General features: G+C 50.3%; 1 protein-coding gene across 3 annotated transcripts in view; it reads right to left on the bottom strand.

The window, feature by feature from the left end:
- Nucleotides 1-1,986: 1,986 nt before the first annotated feature.
- Nucleotides 1,987-20,902, bottom strand: part of Reck (Reversion-inducing-cysteine-rich protein with kazal motifs) — a 58,274-nt gene continuing 39,358 nt past the window's right edge. For all 3 annotated transcript variants that reach the window (XM_065432188.2, XM_065432249.2, XM_065432103.2), the window contains 8 exons: nt 19,444-19,747; nt 17,245-17,360; nt 12,962-13,099; nt 11,746-11,937; nt 10,446-10,550; nt 9,743-9,923; nt 4,510-4,937; nt 1,987-3,933 (listed from right to left, as the gene is read on the bottom strand). In XM_065432188.2, coding sequence (XP_065288260.1) covers nt 3,368-3,933; nt 4,510-4,937; nt 9,743-9,923; nt 10,446-10,550; nt 11,746-11,937; nt 12,962-13,099; nt 17,245-17,360; nt 19,444-19,747 — 2,030 coding nt within the window. In that variant the 3' untranslated portion in view covers nt 1,987-3,367. The remainder of the gene's footprint in view (nt 3,934-4,509; nt 4,938-9,742; nt 9,924-10,445; nt 10,551-11,745; nt 11,938-12,961; nt 13,100-17,244; nt 17,361-19,443; nt 19,748-20,902) is intronic.

The following is a 20,902-nucleotide window of genomic DNA, read 5'->3' as shown; positions in this document are numbered from 1 at the left end:
ACGTGGTCCTTAACTTGTCCTCGACCGTCTTTGTTAACCTCCAAGTTACTGCCCCATATGTTAGCACCAGTAGAATGCAATGATTGTACACTTCTTTTCAACGACAGTGGTGAACTCCGAGTCAGCATTTGGTAATGCCTGCTGTATGCTCTCCAACCTATCTTTTTTATTCTGTGAATTTCCTCCTCATGATCAGGGTCTCCTGGGAGTAATTGGCCTAGATAAACGTACTCCTGTACAGACTCTAGACGCTGGCTGGTGACTGGCTGGCGTTCCTTAATTCTTGTTTCCTTGCCAGGCTAGGTTAGTTCAGGCTAGTTCAGTATCGCCAGTCAGCCTTTAGAGTCTGTACGCTGTATCATCAGTGTTAAATTCTCGTGGAACGCAACGAACGCTTCGTATTGAACACGTGGTGATGATATTTTTACGCCCTCTCAGCACAAGTCACTCACCAGCCTGATGAAGCAATCAGTACAGACAGCCTCGAAGTCGAGGCAGAGCGAGCTTCGATTCCGGCTTCTTTGCCTGTACTACTTTCTTGGCTACTTTCATGATTGTCTATAGTGACGCTTATCGTTGCCGCCGTTATCTTCTTGACTAAATGCGTAGCCTATGGTAAGCAAGATACAATCTTTAAAAATGAAGGTCACCACAAAAATGGTCACCACAAAAGTGGGCTTCACCACACACTTACCATTTTAATGGTGAAGCTACCCTTCAAGAGCGCGCAGTCGAAGATCGCACACAGTAAAACCGCGTCGATAATACAGAATAATAGCGAAAATGTTGCACTTTTTTTTTGCAAGAGAATAGTCATGCCACAGCTGCTCAGCGTATTGCAGCTGACCACGTTGTCAAAAAAAAAAATGTTACTAGAGCGCTGCTTTGCTCGGATACGCTCCCTTGTATTTCGGTGCACACCCTCTGTGCTACGCCAAGACACACAAAGTGCTATTGGGTGCTTTGAAGGAAAAATTTGATCGAATAAGCAAACAACAGAGCGTTTGTCATGGTAGAACTTGATTAAAACGCAGCGGTCTACGATATGTGCGTTCCGCGTCGTAACGAAACCGAAATTCATTCGCAGAAACTTCCTGCGTATGGTGCCTCATACGCGTCTGCACTATATGCAAGGTGCTTTGCATCTTCAGAAATTCCAGCAAGCTGTTCACATCGTTTAAAAGAAAAAGAATAATTTCCCTCAAGTCAACGCAAATTAACTCCGCTATCCAGCTAGTGGTCATTTGTACGAAAGCATCTGTAACTGCGTATGTGCGCGTTGAAAGGAACTCCTATAGCCCGAGTGTTCCAGGTTAAGCGAAATTTTTCTACCTTTATTCATTTTTCTTCTTTACATTTTGTTTCCCTTCAGTTTCTGTGGAGCCAGGCTAGCTGCAGCACTGCAGCAGGGTTTGTGTGCGGCGATGCAAGCCCATCTGGCGTGGATGGGCTTGTTTTGGGGAATTTAAAAAGCCCTGCGTTCTTGGCGTGGATTCATTGCGATGTGCACCATTTGAGCATTGGTGCCTACTGCGTTGGAATTTCTAGAATGTATGGAGAGCTTTGCCTGGTTGCTCGCCTAGCATACTGCTGCTTATAAATATCATGACGACGAGCACAAAACAGCGCTAAACGACAGGACGAAGAAAGGGACACAGACCTCTAGCGCTGTTTTCTGTTCTTAATCACGAGCGAGTACGTCCATCTGTCTGTCAAAAAATAATTTTAGTTATTCAATCAGTTTTAGCCTCGTGGTCTTGATTGCTTTTCACGTGCGCTTTGCTCTTCCTTCTGATCGGCTCTCAGTCGTCTAAACCAGCAGATTCGGACAGGCTGCAAGTTTATCAGCTCTCGCATGTCGCGCAATTATCCCTTGACAAGGCGGTATAAAATCCAAGATGTCGAGCTGCCGCGGTGTCCTGCGAAAAAAAAAAGCGAAGCAGTGCAAACGCCATGCCCCTCTACTGCAGCAGCAGTCGTTTAAAGTCGCCGCCCAGAAAACAGTTTATTTTTCAAAAAAAAAGTAAGCAACGTGACTTAATAAAACTAATCTCTACTACAACCAGGGCAGATTCAGTAATGTAATCGCTAAAATTATAATCAGGTTTGTGTGATCTTTCTGCTCGCCGTCGCATTGCCAGTCTTGTTTTATATCACAAGTTTTTTTATTCGCCCCTAAGACAAGAACCATACATCTGCGCACCCCCACCACGCCGATCCCATCGCATTGCTCACCCTCTTCAAGTTTTGCGTCCACGAGCCCGTACTACTACTTTCATGAACTCATTTTTTTCACGAACAGCAACTGATTGGAACGGCCTTCCCCACCATGTCGCTGCCATAACCTGTCCATCCACATTTTCGACTTCTGTGAACGCCTGCATCTTGTAAACCCCACCCCTTATGTAACACCCCGAAAGGGGTCTTTAAGGAAAATAAAGTGATGTGATGTGATGTAACTTAATAAAACTAATCTCTAGTACAACCAGGGCAGATTCGCTGGATAGTGGTGAAATCCCGAGAACAAGAACGGCGAGGAAAAGTGGCAGTAAGGCCACAATAAGCAACAGAATTGCGTGCCTTTCGCCAAAACAGGAGTATCTGGTCGTCATAGGAATTGGAAGTCAGGGGACCATCCAATCAAAATTATCTTTGGTGTTCTATCGCACCTTCTTGGTGCCTTATTCAGGAATTGAGATGAATTGAGAAGTGCGTGGCGACACACAAATGGTCACGCAAAGAGACGATTAAAGACGCGCCTCGCTCGAGTCGATCTGTCACACGAGAGATGCTTTCTTTTTTTTACTTGTTTTTTTTTGTGTGTGTGCTTCCCCGAGCGCCATTTTCAAATGAAGTGCCGTGTAAGATTCTAGCAGTAGATGTGTACTGCGGTGCACGCGCGTAGTGCATTTCAGGGCAACACGCTGGCAGCATTTTACAGAAATCTTCGATCGGCCTTTGTAACTCTCAATGCAGCTAGTGAGCAGGTACATCGCAGCGAACGCAACACATGCCGCGCCAACTTGGGGAGATGCATCAGTCTCTCCTACAGCACAATGGCAAGAGACCGCGTGTGAGACATCTTCACAAACCGGGGGGGGGGGGGGGGGGGGGGAGGGGGTAACCTCACGGAGATTCATTCAGCGGAAAGTTATATCTTTGGTGTACCACTTTGACCCTCCTGAACCTCACGCAAGAGGTGGAAAGGCAAGAACTTGAACAGCCTCAAGTGAAGACAAGACCGAGAGTCTGCACCTCCGGCTTGAGATCTGTGGGAAGCGTTCTCTCGTCCGCGCGCGCTGAGGCTACGCTTTTTACACTCTTACGTTGCTCAACAGCCAAGCATTTCGTCCGGCGATCAGTCATGCTACCGCACTTTCTCAATTAACGTCCGTCGGTAGCCCACACTTCCCTCAAGCGAGATGGTGAGCAAGGCAGGCGCCTGCGGCTGCCGTTGAAAGACAGCCGTTGCTGCTGCAGCGAGCAGTGGTCCGAGCAGTGGCGCTGGGCACACAACAGTCACTAACAGCAAAGGCAGCAGCAGGAGCGTTAATAACGGCGCATGCGTGAGGAGCCTTCCGGCACCAGGTGCCGACGACGTGGGTTGCGGCATTTCATCGAGCAGTCCCGCGGAACCGGCCACTGCTTCCATGGGCAGGAGGCTGAAGAGCGCCGGGCTTCGCACGCGCACCATAGCGTCCAGACGCTGCGCTTCGGCGCGACAGAGGGTCCACGAGGCGGGCCGCGACGTCGGCACCACGAGCACCACCAGGAAATCCGGCAGTGCGGGGTCCAGGTGGCCGAACAGGTCGCACTGGGTGCTGGACAGTTGCGTGCGCAGCCACCACAGCAGCTCGGACAGCGGGCGCTCTTCTTTCTGGTCGCTATCACCGTCGCGCCAGTGTCGCCCCATGACCAACCGCAGGCCCCAACCTACAGCAGGATCACCGTTGAGCTATTATTCATCGAGTACAGTAATCTATAGTAAGTATACATGCCCATCAAAACAATGACCAGTCTGTTAACTATGGCCAGAAAAGGCCATCACCTTTCGCGACAGGGTAATATATGTACCTTTCCTTAGCGTTTACACATACGTCTTTGTTGAAAGAACCCGCGCATCTAAGGCACATTTCTTTATCCTTACGTTTCTACTGAAGGCTTCGCTAAGTGGGCTCATTCGTTAAAAAAATCTTTCATGCAACGTGAATTGCAAGGGTTGGCTAATAGTATTGCATTGTACTCTCCGGCATACATTGGCATGCAGTGTCCGCAGTATTCGGATCTACTGCCCAAAGAAAGCGGGGCCGTTTGGCGGATTGCTTTGGCGCACAGGCGGGCAGGAAAACGGAACGTGCGCAGGCAAGCTATTCGCGCATACAACCGCACAAATGTTCGCACTCGAGCACGCATGCCGACAAGACCGCGCTAAGTTGTCAAGCCTTTCCGACGACCTTTCACGAAGAGGAACAACGCGCACGCAGACACCAGGAGTGAGATGGCGCTCACCACACAGGGGGCAGCAAGTGCCGGGAAGCCGCGTCAGCTGCGCTTGACATCCGCCTGGTGGCAGCAGCGGGCAGCGCACCTGGTTGCAGCCCTCGGTCCCCTGTCGGTGCAGGCAAGGCCCGCGGTAGTCGACCAGCACCCGCTGCGCCCAGGCAGAGCATTCGCTGGCGTACGTCTCACCGTCCAGACCGCACACGGGGCCCCGCGCACGGCACCCCTGCTCGCAGGGACCGTGGTGCGCCAGCCGCGACCTCGGGTCACCGTCGCGGCTCGACAGCAGTCCGCACAGGCTCGGATGTTCTCGACCCTCCGTGTCGCAGACCGGACCACTGCCGCGGCAGTCTTCGCCGCTGGCGCCGTCTGTGGCATTGGCGATGCAGATGAACTGCCTGCACGGGCCCAGACACGCACGCCTCCGCGCCACGCACCTGCGCGGGAGCCCCCATCGTGCAGACAGGGAGTTACAAACTAATACTTAGGCCAGGTGCTCGCACACAGCTTGCGAAATGAGCACTGGGTATAGTTAGTGCACTGTGAGTCCATTTTTGGAAAAAAGTAAAGAACCTGCAAGTCGGTTTCTCAGCGGTGCACTACAGATCTGTCGCGGTCCCGCGCGTTCCAAAAAGTATACAAACGTGTTCCAAGTGTACAAACGTGTTCCAACTATTAAAAGTATACAAACGTGTTCCAACTATTCCAGTCTGTTTGTATTACAGTCTCCTGACGTCAAATTTACGTAACCGCCGACGCAAGCATTTTGTTTCCTTGTACAACGAATAACATTGCCTACAATAAGCGGCTTTTCTTATCTAATTGACGGGCAAGACGCGATGGAGCCCGCTCAAGTGGCGACGGTTGATAGGGCCGAGCCAACACAGTGAAAATAGATAACCGGATGAGGAGGGTAGTGTCGGCGTCTGCGATTGGTCAGTTTCTCCTTACTTAGCTAGCAATGGCTGGTCGATAATCGCGGCGGCGTGCAGTGGAATGCTAAAAATGCCGCAAAAACGGATTCTCAGCAAAGAAAAGTTGGCATAGCGATGTTGCATATACGCGCCGAAAGGGCTCGATAACGTTCTACTGCCAGGCAAAAAAAATAATAATAATAAATAAAAATATGCGCAAATAAATCCATGATCTCTCGCAGTCGCCCGTAGCCAGTGCCTGAGCAATCGGTGGGCAGCCATCTTCTATTATTTTCCGAACGGAGCAGTCATCCGACTAAAAAAAAAAGTCAGTTTTGAACGTCATAATAATGCACCTTTAACGCGTACACGTCACATTGACGCGGTGAGTTTTAGCGTTTTTGTGATATCGCGTTACAGACGGGTGAAGTGGGCACAGCCCGAAAACTTTTGACCAATAGCAGAAGGCTAATGGCAAAAAGGCGGCAAATCAGAAATAAGTAGTTTTCGTTTGCTCGGTCTATTCATGCACAATTAGTGTTGTTGTGCCATTACCACAAGCCCGGATTCCGAATCGGCAAGATGCAGAATTTACCCTGCGAGCGCCCAAATTCTCCCTTGACAAGTCATGATGCTGAGCCGTCAAGCAGCGGTGTTCTGCGGAGAAGCATTGGCGAGCAGCATGTTCAGACGTGCACACAAGTGCCAGACAGCCCGGCGCCGCACCTCCTTTTGCATGGAGGTCACCGCGCGCGCGAACTTTGAACCGGGTGGCCAGCGCGGTCGCTGGTTGGACCTCTCGGACGACCGTCGAGTGCTGGCTTTGTATTGGGCCGTTTGAGTGACAATGGTCCCTCGGGGATTATAAGGCCGGACGCGGCCGCCCCGTTCTCGAGTGCGGTCTCAGTCGAGAGTGCCGCTCTCGACTGGGGTGAGATGTGTCACGCGTTTTCGCCGGACGTCGCCGTGCGAGAACAGTCGCGTTTGCTGTGAGCTCTCGGCCCCAGTGCCGATCCGATCCTGTCCTGTATAATGACCTGTATATAGTGTATAAAATCCCTTTCGTTATTCTCACCGACGCCTGACTCGGAGTCTTCGCTACCAACGCTCTGTCACGAAACGGGTGACGAGCGCTACGGGACCACCACAAAGTCGTAATAGTGGTGCAGCGGTGCAAAGTCGTAACAGTGTGTACACGTTATATCAGATGGGAAGCAATCGTGGTTTTCGAGGCGTCGCGTGAGAGACAGCAGATGTGGGCGTAGCCCGAAGATTTTTTTAACAATCGTGGAGGGCTGATCGCACAATTGGAAGAGAAAAATGTGGAATAGTTTTACGTTATAGCGTCCCAGACTTTGAAAACATAGGCGCAACGTTGATTTCCCTCTCTCTCTCTGTCTATCTTTACAACCTAGCTGCAATAAGGAACGAAATAATAGAGAATGCGGATATCACATGGCAACGGCCCATGCTTTTATGCACAATGATGTCAGCTGTCGCCACCCCAAAATTAATATTCCCACAAAAAGAGAGACACACGCACATGACACGTGTGTGTGTGTGTGTGTGTGTGTGTGTGTGTGTGTGTGTGTGTGTGTGTGTGTGTGTGTGTGTGTGCGTGCGTGTGCGTGTGCGTGTGTGTGTGATGTTTTGTTTTATTTTCTTTTTGCATAACTTTCTAGTATATAGTTAACCTTTACCTCCCCACTTTCACATTAGTCCTCAATTCTTATGTTTTCCAACGTTTTCCTTAATACTTATGCTTCTTGATAAAGGCAATCATTTTCGAAATACTACAGTCAAGCTCGTCCACACAGCTAGAACACCGCTATACTAATAAGGCAAACACACGACTGATAATTTGAACAAGCTGGGGCTCACGTTCTAATGACTCAGACTAACACGAGAGTAAGTACCAAAACACTTCTTGCAATGCGCATGCTTAGATATTGAGCATCACCTAGTCAATAAATGGCGACTATCTAGCCGTGTGCGGGAGCCTGTTTACAAGCTGTTTCGTAAGGTCTAAAGAAGAAAGGGGGCTAAACTGCGTAACAATTATCGCAGAAAAGAAGTTCAAGCCTTTCCGTCACCAGCGAAGGCTGTCGCTCCTCACGACAATTCACGGTTAAGGAGGAGGAAGTAGTGACACCAAGGCACAACTTATGGCTTATTTATACCAGAAAGGCTTACCTTCCTTGTAGCTTTGTAAAGGACATAACGAGAAAGTTATGCAGATGAACTCACGCCAAAGAAGAAGAGAAAATGCGATTATACGAATCGTCTTAGTGTTCTATCTAGAGCGTGATGTGGCAAGGTACCTTTGCACAGGGGCAGCTATAGTTGTCATGAATAAACCAGAGACCAATCAACGCCCCAAACTTCCGGCTTTTCCGCATTTGCCAGCGTGCTGTACTTTCTTTTTTCCCTCTAATCAACCGACTCGGCCAGCAGTGATGTAAATGCGGAAGAGATGCCGCAGGAAGCTTGTTAACGAAGGCTGTGATTCGCTCAATGTAGCAACATAAAATCACGGCGCGCCAAGGAAGAGCGCGGGAAATCAAGGCACTACATTCAAGGGGAACGTAGGGAAGATCCCGTGTGGCGTGATTGCATTACTGCAAGGGGAGAGACATCGCTCGGCAGCTAAAGGCCGCTCGAAGGGATCGCACTAAAACCGCACGGTTCGCTCCGCGCTGGACATTCCCGGAACGGATGAGGTTCGGGCTGTGCGCGTCGCACGTTCTGTAACTCCGTTTCCTCGGTCGTCCGTCACATTTCTTTTCTTTTAGCTCGCCCGCCTGTCTCACCTGGATTCGGGGAGAAACTGCCTCTCGTGGAAGGTGATAGCTCGCCCCCCCCCCCCCCCCCCGCCCCCTTCCCATCGCTCCCTCACCCTATAGGCTCGCGAACTGAGGTCGGTGTAGGTCTGTCGCCAGAACATTGTTTTGCTTCTTTCAAGCAGACGTAACTGGAGGCTCTTTGCAACCGCGGCGCGTATACCTCACAATACTTCTTGCCCACGCTACCGCTCTAACCTTCCCATGTGTGTTGTCCGTTTCTGTTCTATGTAGCATTATTTCTTCGGCACTAAGCAGTAATTCTTGCTGTCGCTCTTCTTCAGCGAGAGAGATACGCTGTCCGCAGCGTGCTTAGCTTGATGGCAAATGTGTTTTCTAAGATTTACAGAAACAGCTATCAAGGAGTATTTCAGTCAACCTTCGTCGTTGTCTCGCAGGTGTTATCAGCATGTTTCCACGGAAAAAGTAAAGGTCAAGAAGAAAGACTAGTTGTCCTTGTATACCCAGGAGTAGCATTCTCAGTCGGTCGTTTTCCAGGATACTTTCATTTTTTCGTGACGAAGCGTCCGGCGCGACACCTCGTTGTAGCGACGGGTCTGCTGGCTCTTTCAATGGGCGCGCACTGATAGGAATATCCCAGAAAACGGATCGATCAAAAGCAGAGCCACTGCAGTTGATCCCAAAAGCGTGACATGTGAACCATCGTGACGTTTTCGGCGTCTTGACGTCGTAGTGCCGTCTTCGGGGTGGTTCTTGTCTTGCCGACTTCAGCTGTCGTCATCGTAGCTCTGTCTATGCATTTGTTATTGTCTTGTCGACTTAGGCTGTTGTCGTTGTTTCGTCGTTGTCGTCGTCATTGTGGTTGGGCCAGCTACCCCATTTTTGGATTGCCCAAGAGGCTTATCTGTGGGCGGACCTCCACGATAGACTGTTGTTTAGCAAACAAAGTGAGTTAGTTCTCTGCTAAGGAAAGGCAAAAAGCACGAACATACTGAAAGTAAGCTTGAGTAAAGCACCACAACCTCCTTCTTTCTTTGGATATAACGAAAAAAAAAAGAAGAACAGTTATCGAGGTATGCAGCGGTTGTGGATGACACACTCACGGCCCCGTCGAAGGTAGGTTTTCTCTGTCACTAGGACAAAGGCGACGTGCGATGTTAGTCGAGGGAAGAATATTGATGAGAGAGATATGCACAGAGGAGGTCTACGCGTATCTAAATACATTTAAGGCTTCTATGCTCTTTGAATCACAGTGGTACATACGCTTACTGGACGCACAACACACACTGCAGGCGCGCACGCTGGTGCTACTTTGTTGGTCAACATTCAGGGCTGTATAAACTATCTATTCGACGAGAAGCGCTTACGTGTATTTACGTCAAGGCAAATAACGCTTGACCTTAAAAACAAGGAACACACTAACAATATAAGCTCTAATAACGCACTCCAGCCAGCTACCTAAATACTTCAGCGACAACGAACAGGGGAAAGAAAGGCAGCCGAAGTTCTCAGACGCGCAGCACTTACACGGGAGCTCTGGCAGAGCAGGGTCGTCCGGCGCACGGGTCCGTCTGGTGGCAGCGACCCGGTTCCCACTGACCCTGGGCGAGGCCGGCGCAGCGGGCCAGGCACGCGCTGCGGTGAGTGCGTCCGTCGGCGCCGCACACCTCGCCTCCCTCCTCATCTTCAGGACCGCAGCCACAAGCCGCTGCGAGATACCGTTGCGTACACGTAGGCTCAAGAGGCTGTAGATTCGTCGTATGTCATACCACTGCCGCTGGATAAAACATCCAGCGGCCGTGGTCGAACGAATGCGGACTACCGATGACGCCCGCCAACAAATAGACATGGCGCACTTTTTTTTAAATGTCGCAATCGGGCAGTGCGCATAAAACGTCGTGCGCGCGCGCGTGTGCGTGTGTGCGTGCGTGCGTGCGTGCGTGCGTGTGTGTGTGTGTGTGTGTGTGTGTGTGTGTGTGTGTGTGTGTGTGTGTGTGTGTGTGTGCGTGCGTGCGTGCGTGCGTGCGTGCGTGCGTGTATGTGTGTGTGTGTGTGTTATCTTGGACTTCTATTCGAGCTTACGCGGTATGCGACAAGATGTATCATTGATGCATCAAACAGCGCGATGAACTCAGAATGCAAAACCGCTTCCGCAAAGTCAAGAAATGCGTTCCGCGCGCCATTTGCAAGTGCGTGCTTGCGACACTGTACGGATCTCCGCACGACCTACCATCCTGAACAAGGCAGTCGTTGGCTGCCCTAGTGCAGCTGATGTGCCCGGTGCTCTCGCAGCGACAGCGTAGACAGCCGTGCACCAGAAAGCGGCTTCCCGGCACTGCAAGAGAAATACGATGCCGGATCAAAATTTGATCTGCTTTGCGCCGTTTCCTGCTTTTAGCGCAGTGTTGTGCAACAACGACATTACTGCAACGTCCTGATCGGCAGCTAATGCGTGTTTGCGGTCGGCCGCCCATGCAGAATAACAAGGATCCCGCTGACTCCGGAACTGCTATGGCAGCGTGTCGTAGTCCTCGTAGAAGCATTGCGTAAGTAAATGCTCTTACCTTCTTTTTCTTTTTTTTTTTTTTGCAAGGACGATACTTCGTCCTAATGCTGAGGGACTAATAAGTATAATATAGAACTACAGAGAGCGCCAGAACAAAGAGAAAGCAAGAAGGCAAGCTATCATTGCACCAAGGATAGCTATTGCCTAGGTAACTCCTGGCTTGAGTGCTTTGAGCTTTTATGTTACGCAAGGCCGAGAGATTTATTCCTTACATTGAGGAAGGTTGGCCGTGACTATCATGCGATCGTAGTTCTTTTCCCAAGCAAGGCTATTAACAGTAACGCCAACCTGTTTGGATGGCTTTACAGTCAGAGTGGTCAAGCTATACTGCTACCCAGGGAGTGTTGTCCAAATTCGGTCACCTGCACTGTACACTGGGTGATTCAAGAGAGGGAGAGAGATAAAATATCAAGCGAGTAGCCGCACCGGAAGGAATTTCGAACGTAGTTTAAGAAACATAAAGGAGTACACGTTCACTGCCTGATGCTTGCCTGTCTGCGAGGGATTAATGAAGTGATGCGGCGTAAATTTAAACACCTTGTTACGAGCAGTCGGTCCCCTTGCCTTGATGAACAACGCGTAAGCCCGACAACCGACCAATCAGCTACGCCAGCCAACGGAAAGTATCTTCACGTGACAGGACTTCGTGAATTCTGCTTCGAAATAACTTTGCGAGGATGTGCTGACTGGCTAGCTCGTTCAACAGAAATCACGTACGGCCTTTTTTTTGTTTGCTTACATTACATTGTATAAACCAAGCAATCAGGCCCACCGGGTATATCTCGAAGGTTATGCGTTGCTCTACCGAGCTCGAAGTCGCGGATTCGATCCCTGTCGCGGCGTTCGTGTGGCGTACATTGCGAATGCATGTTAAACAACCCCAAGTGGTCAAAATTATTCCCAAGTCTCCCGCTATGGCGTGCCTCATAATTGCATTGTGGTTTCTATCGGCTGATTCGCTTACAGTGAGACCGTGCGGCCAGCCAACACTTCCTTGGCGTCGCGTCGTCGCAGCCTGTGGGCACGCAGTCGGTCAGGACACCGGACTCCGAGCACCGGCACCGAGTCCAGCAGAGCCGGCCGCCCTCGACGCGTGGCAGTCGTGCTGGGGAGCCTTGGGGCACCAGTGTCCCCGACGCGGAGCCCACGGGACAACCTGGTGGTGGTGGTGGTGATAAACTTTATTGAGAGGGGGAAGGGTAAAGAGGGACAACCTGCGTGCGAAGAACCGCAGTATACAGCTGTCATCGCACACTGTGTGTATACTATTGTCCCGCTGGTCGTTCGCATAGCTCATTTTGCGTTAAAAACAATGAAGAAAGGCAAAAAAAGAAGATGGAAGGTCGCGACCGGTGCTTGGCATATAAAGGGACTGTCGGTGGTTAGACTGGTAAGGATATTTTAACGCTGCATGTGCAACGGAAGTGGCCGGCGGTGGATGGGTATTTCCTCGTGTCCCCTTTGAGTCATCGATTTAAACATCATGGTTACTGAGCGCGCACCTTTCAGAGCGAGAAGCTGAGGACAGTATAGTTGTCATCGTTTCCAATTTAATCCAGGTAAATAATCGAAGTACAAACGAGGTCAGATGCTCACATGGGTCAATGGAGAAACTCTGAATACGTAGCTTGTTCTCGCTCACGTATAAAGTTGTTCGGATTTTGCTCGGTTCATATGGTGTGCATTCCTGGCCGTTTCTTGAGAATTAGCTATACATACCGCTTCAACTAACGCGTCCAATTTCGATAACAATTCAAAACGTCAGCATTCTGGATTTGCACTCACCTATGTCTGTTTTGTGTTTATGTCTCCGTTCTCTCTCATTGCTTTACTGTGGTCATTGTCATCCGGTTCCTTCTGTCCTTTTCCCTTCTTCCTATCGTTCGTTTCTGTGCTTGTTACCCTTCTTCCTGGAGAGTTGGCAGGCGTTGTGGCCCTTCCGGTAGCAACTGCTTGCCTGCTTCTTACGTTCTTTTCTCTCCTTTCATTGCATATATATGTTTAAGAGAATGACGTCTGCCACATCGCGCTAAGTTACCGTATACATGTGGTTAGAACTGAAGACCAACTAGCCCGACAGTTATCGTTCTTCTGGGCTGCTGCCTTGACAAGTTACGTGTGGCATCGCACACGGACGCCCTCCTACAAGAGGGAGCTAGAGTGGTGACTGGCACGCTTACTTTTCAAACACCGGTACATGCTGCACGACTGTCCCGGGGCACAGTGCCGGTTGACGACGCAGATGGACGAGCTTCCACAGGGTCGTGATCGGCATGGCTGCGTCGCCGACTCGGATGCCGGGGGCTTTGTTGTTGGCTCTGGAAGGCAATGTGGCGAGAATGCGGGCGCAAGTGATTTACTGGGTATAGATACGGGTGTCGCATCTTTCCCTGGTAGCTAGTACTTGGAGAGGGGGACAATGAGAGATGAAAGAGAGCGAGAAAAAAAACGTACACACACACAGACACGCTAAACGCACTATAGGACGCGAACTCGAGGTATATATATAGTCTACGGAGTCTCGTCGTGGCCCGTATCGTGCAGGAACGTTCTAGGCGCCTTTGTGGCGCGTAAAGCCGAGGTAGGAGGACACTGATACGGTGTATGGTCAGATCGGTTTCCCTGAGACGTTCTTGAAGAGAACAAATTATTTTGCTGTGATGTGGTTGTTTGCTTTTGTTTGTTCTAAGAAATTATCTCAGAAGTAATATATAGGTAGACGATATCATGATGGACACGTACAAATCGGTACCAGACAGAAAGTTCAGTAAGGAGGATTGATAAGTACAGCGGATTGAGCGCTTTAGGATTCACGGGGCGGCCGCGTATGCCGAATACAGACACGATGTAGTCCTGGTCTCTTCTTAACATACAGCAAGTGAGTTACACTCACGTCATCCGCGGTCGTGACTCAGAACGGACAAAAGCATCGAAGGGGCTTGCCGGTTGCGCTTTACTTATTACTAAAGGTTTGCAGGTTTTAATGGCTGGCGCGAAGGGAGCAGAGAAATCCCTAAGGATCAGGTTTAGAGTGCACGACAAACAACTTAGGCCTGCGCCATAGCGTGCGCGCTCGATATGTCATTATTGCAAGATGCGGTGATATACACCCAACGTCGGGCTGAAAGACCTAATTGGGTCACAGTGGGCGGCCTCGTTTGCACGAACAAACATGTAAACTCAAAAGCGAGCCTCCGTGCATTCTTGGTGAGTCTCTTCTGCGCTCCCATCCACGAGGCAGAACAGAAATAGCAACAGATCCTGGAGTAAGTGGTCGGCGTTCAAAAAATGCGCGACGAGACGCTTTAGAAAGGGTTTGCCATTAACGAATTCTAGTAACCAAATATCAAGTTCGCGTTCCCTGCTTTTCTTTTTTTTTTTCATTTCATAGCAGAAATGAAAAAGGGGGCGCGAGAGGTGCTTTGTCATTATTTCCCTATGCGCCACTTCATCTGTTCTGGGCAGTGCCTGCCGTCCCTCGCCAAGCGCACAAAAAACAAACGAAAAACAAACGAAAAAAAAAACGCGGGAATGTTTGTCAAACACAGAACAGCCCCCCCCCCCCCCCTCCCTCGCGGCTTTGAATATAGTGCGGCACTGCAGCGATAATGCCAGTCTGCACTGATTTGCATGCGAAGGCACGCACGCACGCTTGCGAAAGCAGTCGAGGCAGAATTGCGAGAGATATAATCTGTAACAGAGGAAACAAATGAGAGCGAACCTGGACACGGCGACGTCATCGGTAATTAAATTGTGGAGGTTAGCGCGTCCCGAAATTGCGCCGTGGGTTATGAGTAACGCGGGAGTGGAAGGCTCCGGATTAATCTTGACTTCCCCGGGGTTCTTCTTCAACGAGCGCTGAAAGCACGGCATGCCAGCGTTGTTGTGTACTCTGTCGTCATCGGAATGGCGGCCGCGCCGCGTCCGGGTTATGCATGGAACTTCACGCTCGGCAGCGCAGCGCTGAGCCCTGCATCGCGGCGGGTTTAACACGCAGTCTTCGTGAAATGCGCTTACTAATTCGAAGGTATTATGTGCCCCATTACGCGAAAATCCGGCGCCGTCGGCGTCGCCAGCGAGCGACGGTACCAAAAATAGCCGACGGCGCAAGCAGTAAAAACGCGTCAGGAATGCTCGGATGGAGGTTCCTAGATGTAAACCAATTAAATCAATGGCTTTGAAAAGAAAATTCTGTAAATTTCGGCATGGGTAGGAATCGCAAACCGGCAATCCAGGGTGCGACACGAGCACGCTTCCCCGATGCCACAAAGGCTCCACGGTTTAGGTTCACTAAAGGTGTTGCCTAGTGCGTGCTTCACCGGGCACGTGACAGCGCAGCCAGTGGGGCAGAGGTGGTGCCACGTCCTGGGTGTGTAAAATAAAAGGCATGAATGCATCAGGTTATGGGGTTTAACGTGCCAAAACCACTTTCTGATTATGAGGCACGCCGTAGTGGGGGACTCCGGAAATTTCGACCACCTGCGGTTCTTTAACGTGCACCTAAATCTAAGCACACGGGTGTTTTCGCATTCCGCCCTCATCGAAATGCGGCCGCCGTGGCCGGGATTCGATCCCGCGACCTCGTGCAAAAGGCATGAATGTCCGATCGAACGCCGTTGAGTGGCCTTTCGAGTTATGAACTCCTCGTGGTCAAGTGTGCGCGTTGAGACGCTTGGCCCGTTTAGATGGGCCCAATTGGAACGCAGACGAGAGCTTGCGCAGGCAAAGAACGCGCAGGAAAAAAAAAACGTTTCACGAAAGGGACTATAGTAATGCTTTCGCATTCCCACACGTAAGCAGTCTTAAGTGTCTCTGTCGAATCATAGTACCTTGCTGGTGAAGCAGCGCACAAACACGGACACAGTGAAGACAAGCAGGAATAGACGACACTCGCTGCACTCGCAACTATTTTATTTCCGAACACAAACTTCCAAGTTTATATACCTGCGCTATACTATGATCACTCACCAACTAGCCCAACTTTCCACGTTACTGAACGTCTCTGTCGAATGCTTCGGCAATATGAGTCGTCGTCCCTTTTTCAGCGTTGCCAAAATCAGTGTACGCTTAATTCGGGAAAATTTGCAATAAATATTGCTATAAATGTAGCCCTGTTGTGCCCCAGTTCTTTGCTATTGATATATAACGTAGAGTGCCCAAAAAAGCTCCGCTTATACGAATTTTTAAGCGAAATTCACGACCCGAGTAGAGTTTAGTGTATCCAATTTCAATTTTATTTCGCGAAACTTGGACGGATCATCGACCGGTGTCTTTATATTACACGCACTCGCAAGCGATGTCCTCCGGTTAGCGCAAATGTTTGGGTTTTGCGTTAGTGAATTACTACGGGGAGCGCAGGATGAGATCTTATTTATTTAAGTTACAAGGCAAGCGAACGACCGGGCACAGCAGCGGCGGCAGCATTTTCACAATACCTGTCTAAGCTACAGAACCGCGAGCTTCGCTCCCAATGGAAAGGTGACTTCGTGAATGCAGCGCACGGCATTCTCCTTCACTAGAATTTATTTATTTATTTATACTTGTTTACTTGCTGGTTTTTAATTGTGCCTATCGATTCAACGCTAATGCCCTCGGTTACCTGGGAATTACAAAAACGCGCTTTGCCTTTCAAGAAGTATCATTGCGGAGAAGCCAGCTATTATTACCAACTTTCGCGCGGAGATGGCTGCCTTTTCTTTCTTGATTGATTTACTTACTTTAAGTGCGTTGCAAGTATCTCATAGTCGTTTTGTGTCGTTTGAAATTCCGCGACTCGTTTTTTCAATTTTCTGCGTTTATGTTTTGGCACAGCATTGCACAAGCACGTGCAAGCGCCTGAAGATAGGCACTCGTAGCGCACGTATAGTTGCCGCTTGCAGGTTGTGGCACGACCCTCCCCGGGCTGGTGGTCGGCCCGCTCTTTCGGGCATCCTGTAACTTCTCTGTTTCTTCCCCCCGACCCTATCGCTCTGTTGTTATTGCCCGAAAGTATATCCTTCGGCGGGACACGCCTGTCCCCGGCCTTCCACGTGTCTGCTTCCTTCCCGCAACCTTTCACGGATGAATAAAGTCCTTCTCCGGAGACTTCGGGCCGGTGCGGCCTATACAGCAACCATCACTTGTATACCTGGGGTCATTCACGTGAAGACAATGTCCCACGCCCGTAGTGCTCCTCCCCTGCTTCCGCAGCGGATGCCCGCCTCCTACATTGGACGTTGTCCTGGGACGTAGACTCTCCTTGAAAATTTATTGAGGGATGAGGAGTTAAGAACATGACCAGGCTGGAGGCTGTGAACGATGGCTCGTTGATAATGCATTCCGTAAGTAACTGTTGCAGTATCTGTATGAAAAGGTACTCCATGTTTGCACGTAATTTCCCTCCCCCATTATGTCGCTGCGCAACCCCAGGCGAATAATAATTTAAAGAAAGAAAGGACTCTGGATGAGGGGGAAAGAAACGTACGCGTTTCGAGCCCGAGGATCGAGTAGCACGGGGCTCCAGGAGGCGCCAGGGAGTCGCAGAGGGGCGCCAGTTGCCGTCCGTCCTTGCAGCGAGCCGCCAGTGCCAGGCAGTCCGCCCTGCGAAGCAAGTGTGTCATTAAATACACAAGCAACCTTCGATGGGGCGGTAAACACTACCACGCCAACGCTCGCAACGACAAGTATGCATTCGGTGAATGACGGAAGTTGCCCGACAAAGCGACAAATGTAGGCTCTGTTCAGAAACAGGAACACTCACACACATAATGTGGGAATGCACCTCGCTCCCGTTCTCTCATCCCCCCGTCAGCAGCGAGACTGACTGGACAGCCTGGCTCAGTTCCGGGGACGTCGACCAACAGCTTGAACTGGTGGACTGGGCGGAAAAGGCCAAGCAGGCCCAGGGCCTTACTTGAGCCCTAACCCTCAACCACGTCCCTCCTTACCCTTGCCTCTTTCAATAAAGTTTATCATCACCACCACCACCACCTCCGAGATTTAGGTGCAGGCATTCACATTTATTGACACCTTTTTCGCATTCCTAGACAAGTGACGTACACACAAGAGGTTTCAGACATGATGGCACGAACCAGTGCAAATACTAGTAAACCTTGCTATTGCAAACAAAACTCAAACAGAGCACTCATCTCGGTGGCACACACGACGCTCAAGAAGTTTCAGGCACAAGTGTGAAGGGTTTTAACATGCTACGACAAGTAAAAATCAATGTAAAAAAACTTCAACAAATACTAAATTCAAACTCTATGTGCGCATAAATGACGGAGAGTGCCAGCCGAGAGCGAGATCTCAAATCCCCGAAAGGAATCGCAAATGAACTCGTTAGCTGCTGTCTTACACAGATTACTCAAGCCTTCAGTAGTTTAGATGAAAACCGTTATAGTAACCGAGAAAGCTTTTGCCGAATCTCCAGCCCGTTCTGCCAAAGCTCGTTGCAACTTTTCCACCTGATTGCGAGCTTTATATTGTGCCGCACATTCTTGCTGCTTTGGGCCATTCCTGCGATTCGAGAGCAGCCCTACAAAATCTGCAGTTTGCCCTACGCCATGGGTTACACGAGCTGCTAGTGCATGAAGTAAGGCACACTCACCACAACGCCCTCGAGAAATGACACGACATTGCATTTCACTGGTTACCGAGCCATCGCAGAATTGTCGGCAACGACAGCGCAAATGAAGCTGCGCGCTCGGCTCATCGAAAACATCAGTGGGTTCATATACCACTCTCAACAGCGGATGCTGCGCGGCAATCTCAGTCACTCGCTCACCACATCACACTACTACGATGTAATTCCTCGGGTTTCACTAACTCACGCTTGCACTCTCTCGACCCTAACTTACTACTTCGCCTGCCAGTTGAACCCCCCCCATCGCGAAACAACTTTATTGTGTCGCATGTGGTTAGGCGTCGCATTTACAAACGCCTATTCATTCCTAGTAGGAATGGCCAACAGTGAGCCGTAAAATTTTTGCGGGTGCGATGGCACACCATAGCACCTTCTGTGTCACTGCCCATCCTTTGACACTCAACCGCATACACTACAAGCTAAACTCAATTTGTAAGATAATAGAGCCCTGTCGGAGGGAAAGATCCTGGGACCATGGCCTATGCATTCTTGCATGCAAAAACAAGTCATTCTGCACTTTTCTAAGGCCACTGGACTGTACGCACGCTTGTGACAGCGGGCATTCTTCTGCGACTGATTCTGCGAATAACTGGTTCTTTATTCTTTTTCTTACGTTTCCCTCTTATGTGCTCTTCCCCTTTCCCCTCCCCAAGTGTAGGGTAGCCAACGGGACACGTGCTTGGTCAACCTCCCTAAGTTTCCCTCTTCGTTTCTCTCTTTCTCTCTATCTATTGCTGCTTTAACCAAAATATACACACAAAGTCAACTCTGTTACCGCAAAGTTTCAGCTTGACACGTCCTCTCGTCTGGCTGCGGCGACCATTTGAATATATTCAACCGCTTCCTGCTTCCCGAGCACGGATGTGCTCTGTGGACTGTGGATAAGCTCGTAACTAGCTTACACTGCCACGTGCCGAAATACGTACGTGGGCACCGTTAAGCGGCGGACAGACGACGCACCACGCATGGGCCGCCTCGTTTAGATCTTTGTCACGCCGTCAACGCAGAGCGCGAGTTCCAGGCACCGTGCACGTGTACCTGCAGAGCGTGCTCGAGTGGTGCGTGGCGTGGCAGGGTCTGAGGTTGAGGGTGCAGGCGAGCATCCTCCACGCGTCCGCGGGACAGTCGCCCAGCACCGTCGTCGCGGTCTCCCGCGTGGCGCCCCCGCCGCTGCCCAATGGCGCAGCCGTCGGCGGACCGGTGCGCTTCCAGAGCCGAGCGCTCTCCCACGCCACGCGGTCGGCGCTGGCGTCGCATCGCCGGTACAGCGACCATGGCCTGCCTCCCATGTCCGCGCAGAAGCTCAGCGGTCCTCCGCAACCCAGCTCGCACGGCTCGTCCACTGCGATCGGTGTAAGCGGCAGCAATAATGTTTCCCTTTGGAGGTGTATTTAGGAGGGCAGAAAGAAAGAAAATTGGGGTGGTGCGCATAGGGTAGGCATTACCAATACGCGACCGACAGCTCACCGCTGTCCTTGAAAAGAAAACTTAAGCAAGCTGGCGCACGGTTTGACTTTGGAAAAGTGGCACAAAGCTGAATTTACTCAGCATCGATTGCATTCTTTCGACGTATCTATGCAACTGCGGCTGTTACCCGGGCTTCTGCGAAGAGAGGAAACAATGCTGTGCCGCATACGCCTGGGCGCTGCATTCAACAATGCATGTACATGTTTGAGTAGAATGGCCGATAGCGCTGAGTGCAATGCCTGCGATGTCTAGGAGATTATAGAACACCTACGGCGCTACAGCCCATTTTTTGAAAATTAAAAGTATGACCTCTGCAAAGCTCTAAATCAGTTGGGTATAAAACCATTCACCTTGAACAAGATCTTGGGATCGTGGCCTCGCATATCGCAGCTACAAAAGACCAAAAAAGCGCTGTTTCGATTTTTGTAGGCTGAGTGACCGCCTATGATCCGGACTGAGCACCGTCTGTGATATAGAGCAGAAAAGTATTACTACGGCCGGCGATATCCACAGCGGACTTTCTCTTCATCCCTTAATCTTTCCCTCCCCTTTCCCTTCCCCAGTGCAGGGTAGCTACCCGGGCTTACTCCTGGTTAACCGCCCTGCCTCACATTTAACATTTCTCTCTCTCTCTCGCTCTCTCTCTCTCTCTTCAAAATAAATTTACACAATTATTGCATTCAACTGGCACTAACATACGTAGCAGGAACTTGGGGTTAACAAGGAAGCTTGAGAAGAAGTTAATAACCACGCAACGCTAAATGGAGCGTAAAACGTTAGGTGGGGGTTAGAGAGCAAGCAGAGATAGCCGCTACTATTGTTGACATTAGGAGAAATAAATTGAGCTGTGCAAGGCAAATAATACTCAGGGAGGATAGTGGGTGTTCTATTATAATTACAATATGGGTGCCTAGAAAAGGGAAGCGCAGTGGAGCAAGGCAGAGAACCAGGGAGCGAGTTGAAATTATGACGTTTGCAGACACAAAGTGGGGCCACCTGGCGCAAGACAGGGGTGAATGGAGGTCGCTAT

This window comes from Dermacentor albipictus, chromosome 1, assembly GCF_038994185.2.
Source record: "Dermacentor albipictus isolate Rhodes 1998 colony chromosome 1, USDA_Dalb.pri_finalv2, whole genome shotgun sequence".
NCBI classification, from domain to species: domain Eukaryota; kingdom Metazoa; phylum Arthropoda; class Arachnida; order Ixodida; family Ixodidae; genus Dermacentor; species Dermacentor albipictus.
Note: the sequence above shows the minus strand (reverse complement) of the source record. Positions and strands in the feature narration are given on the sequence as shown.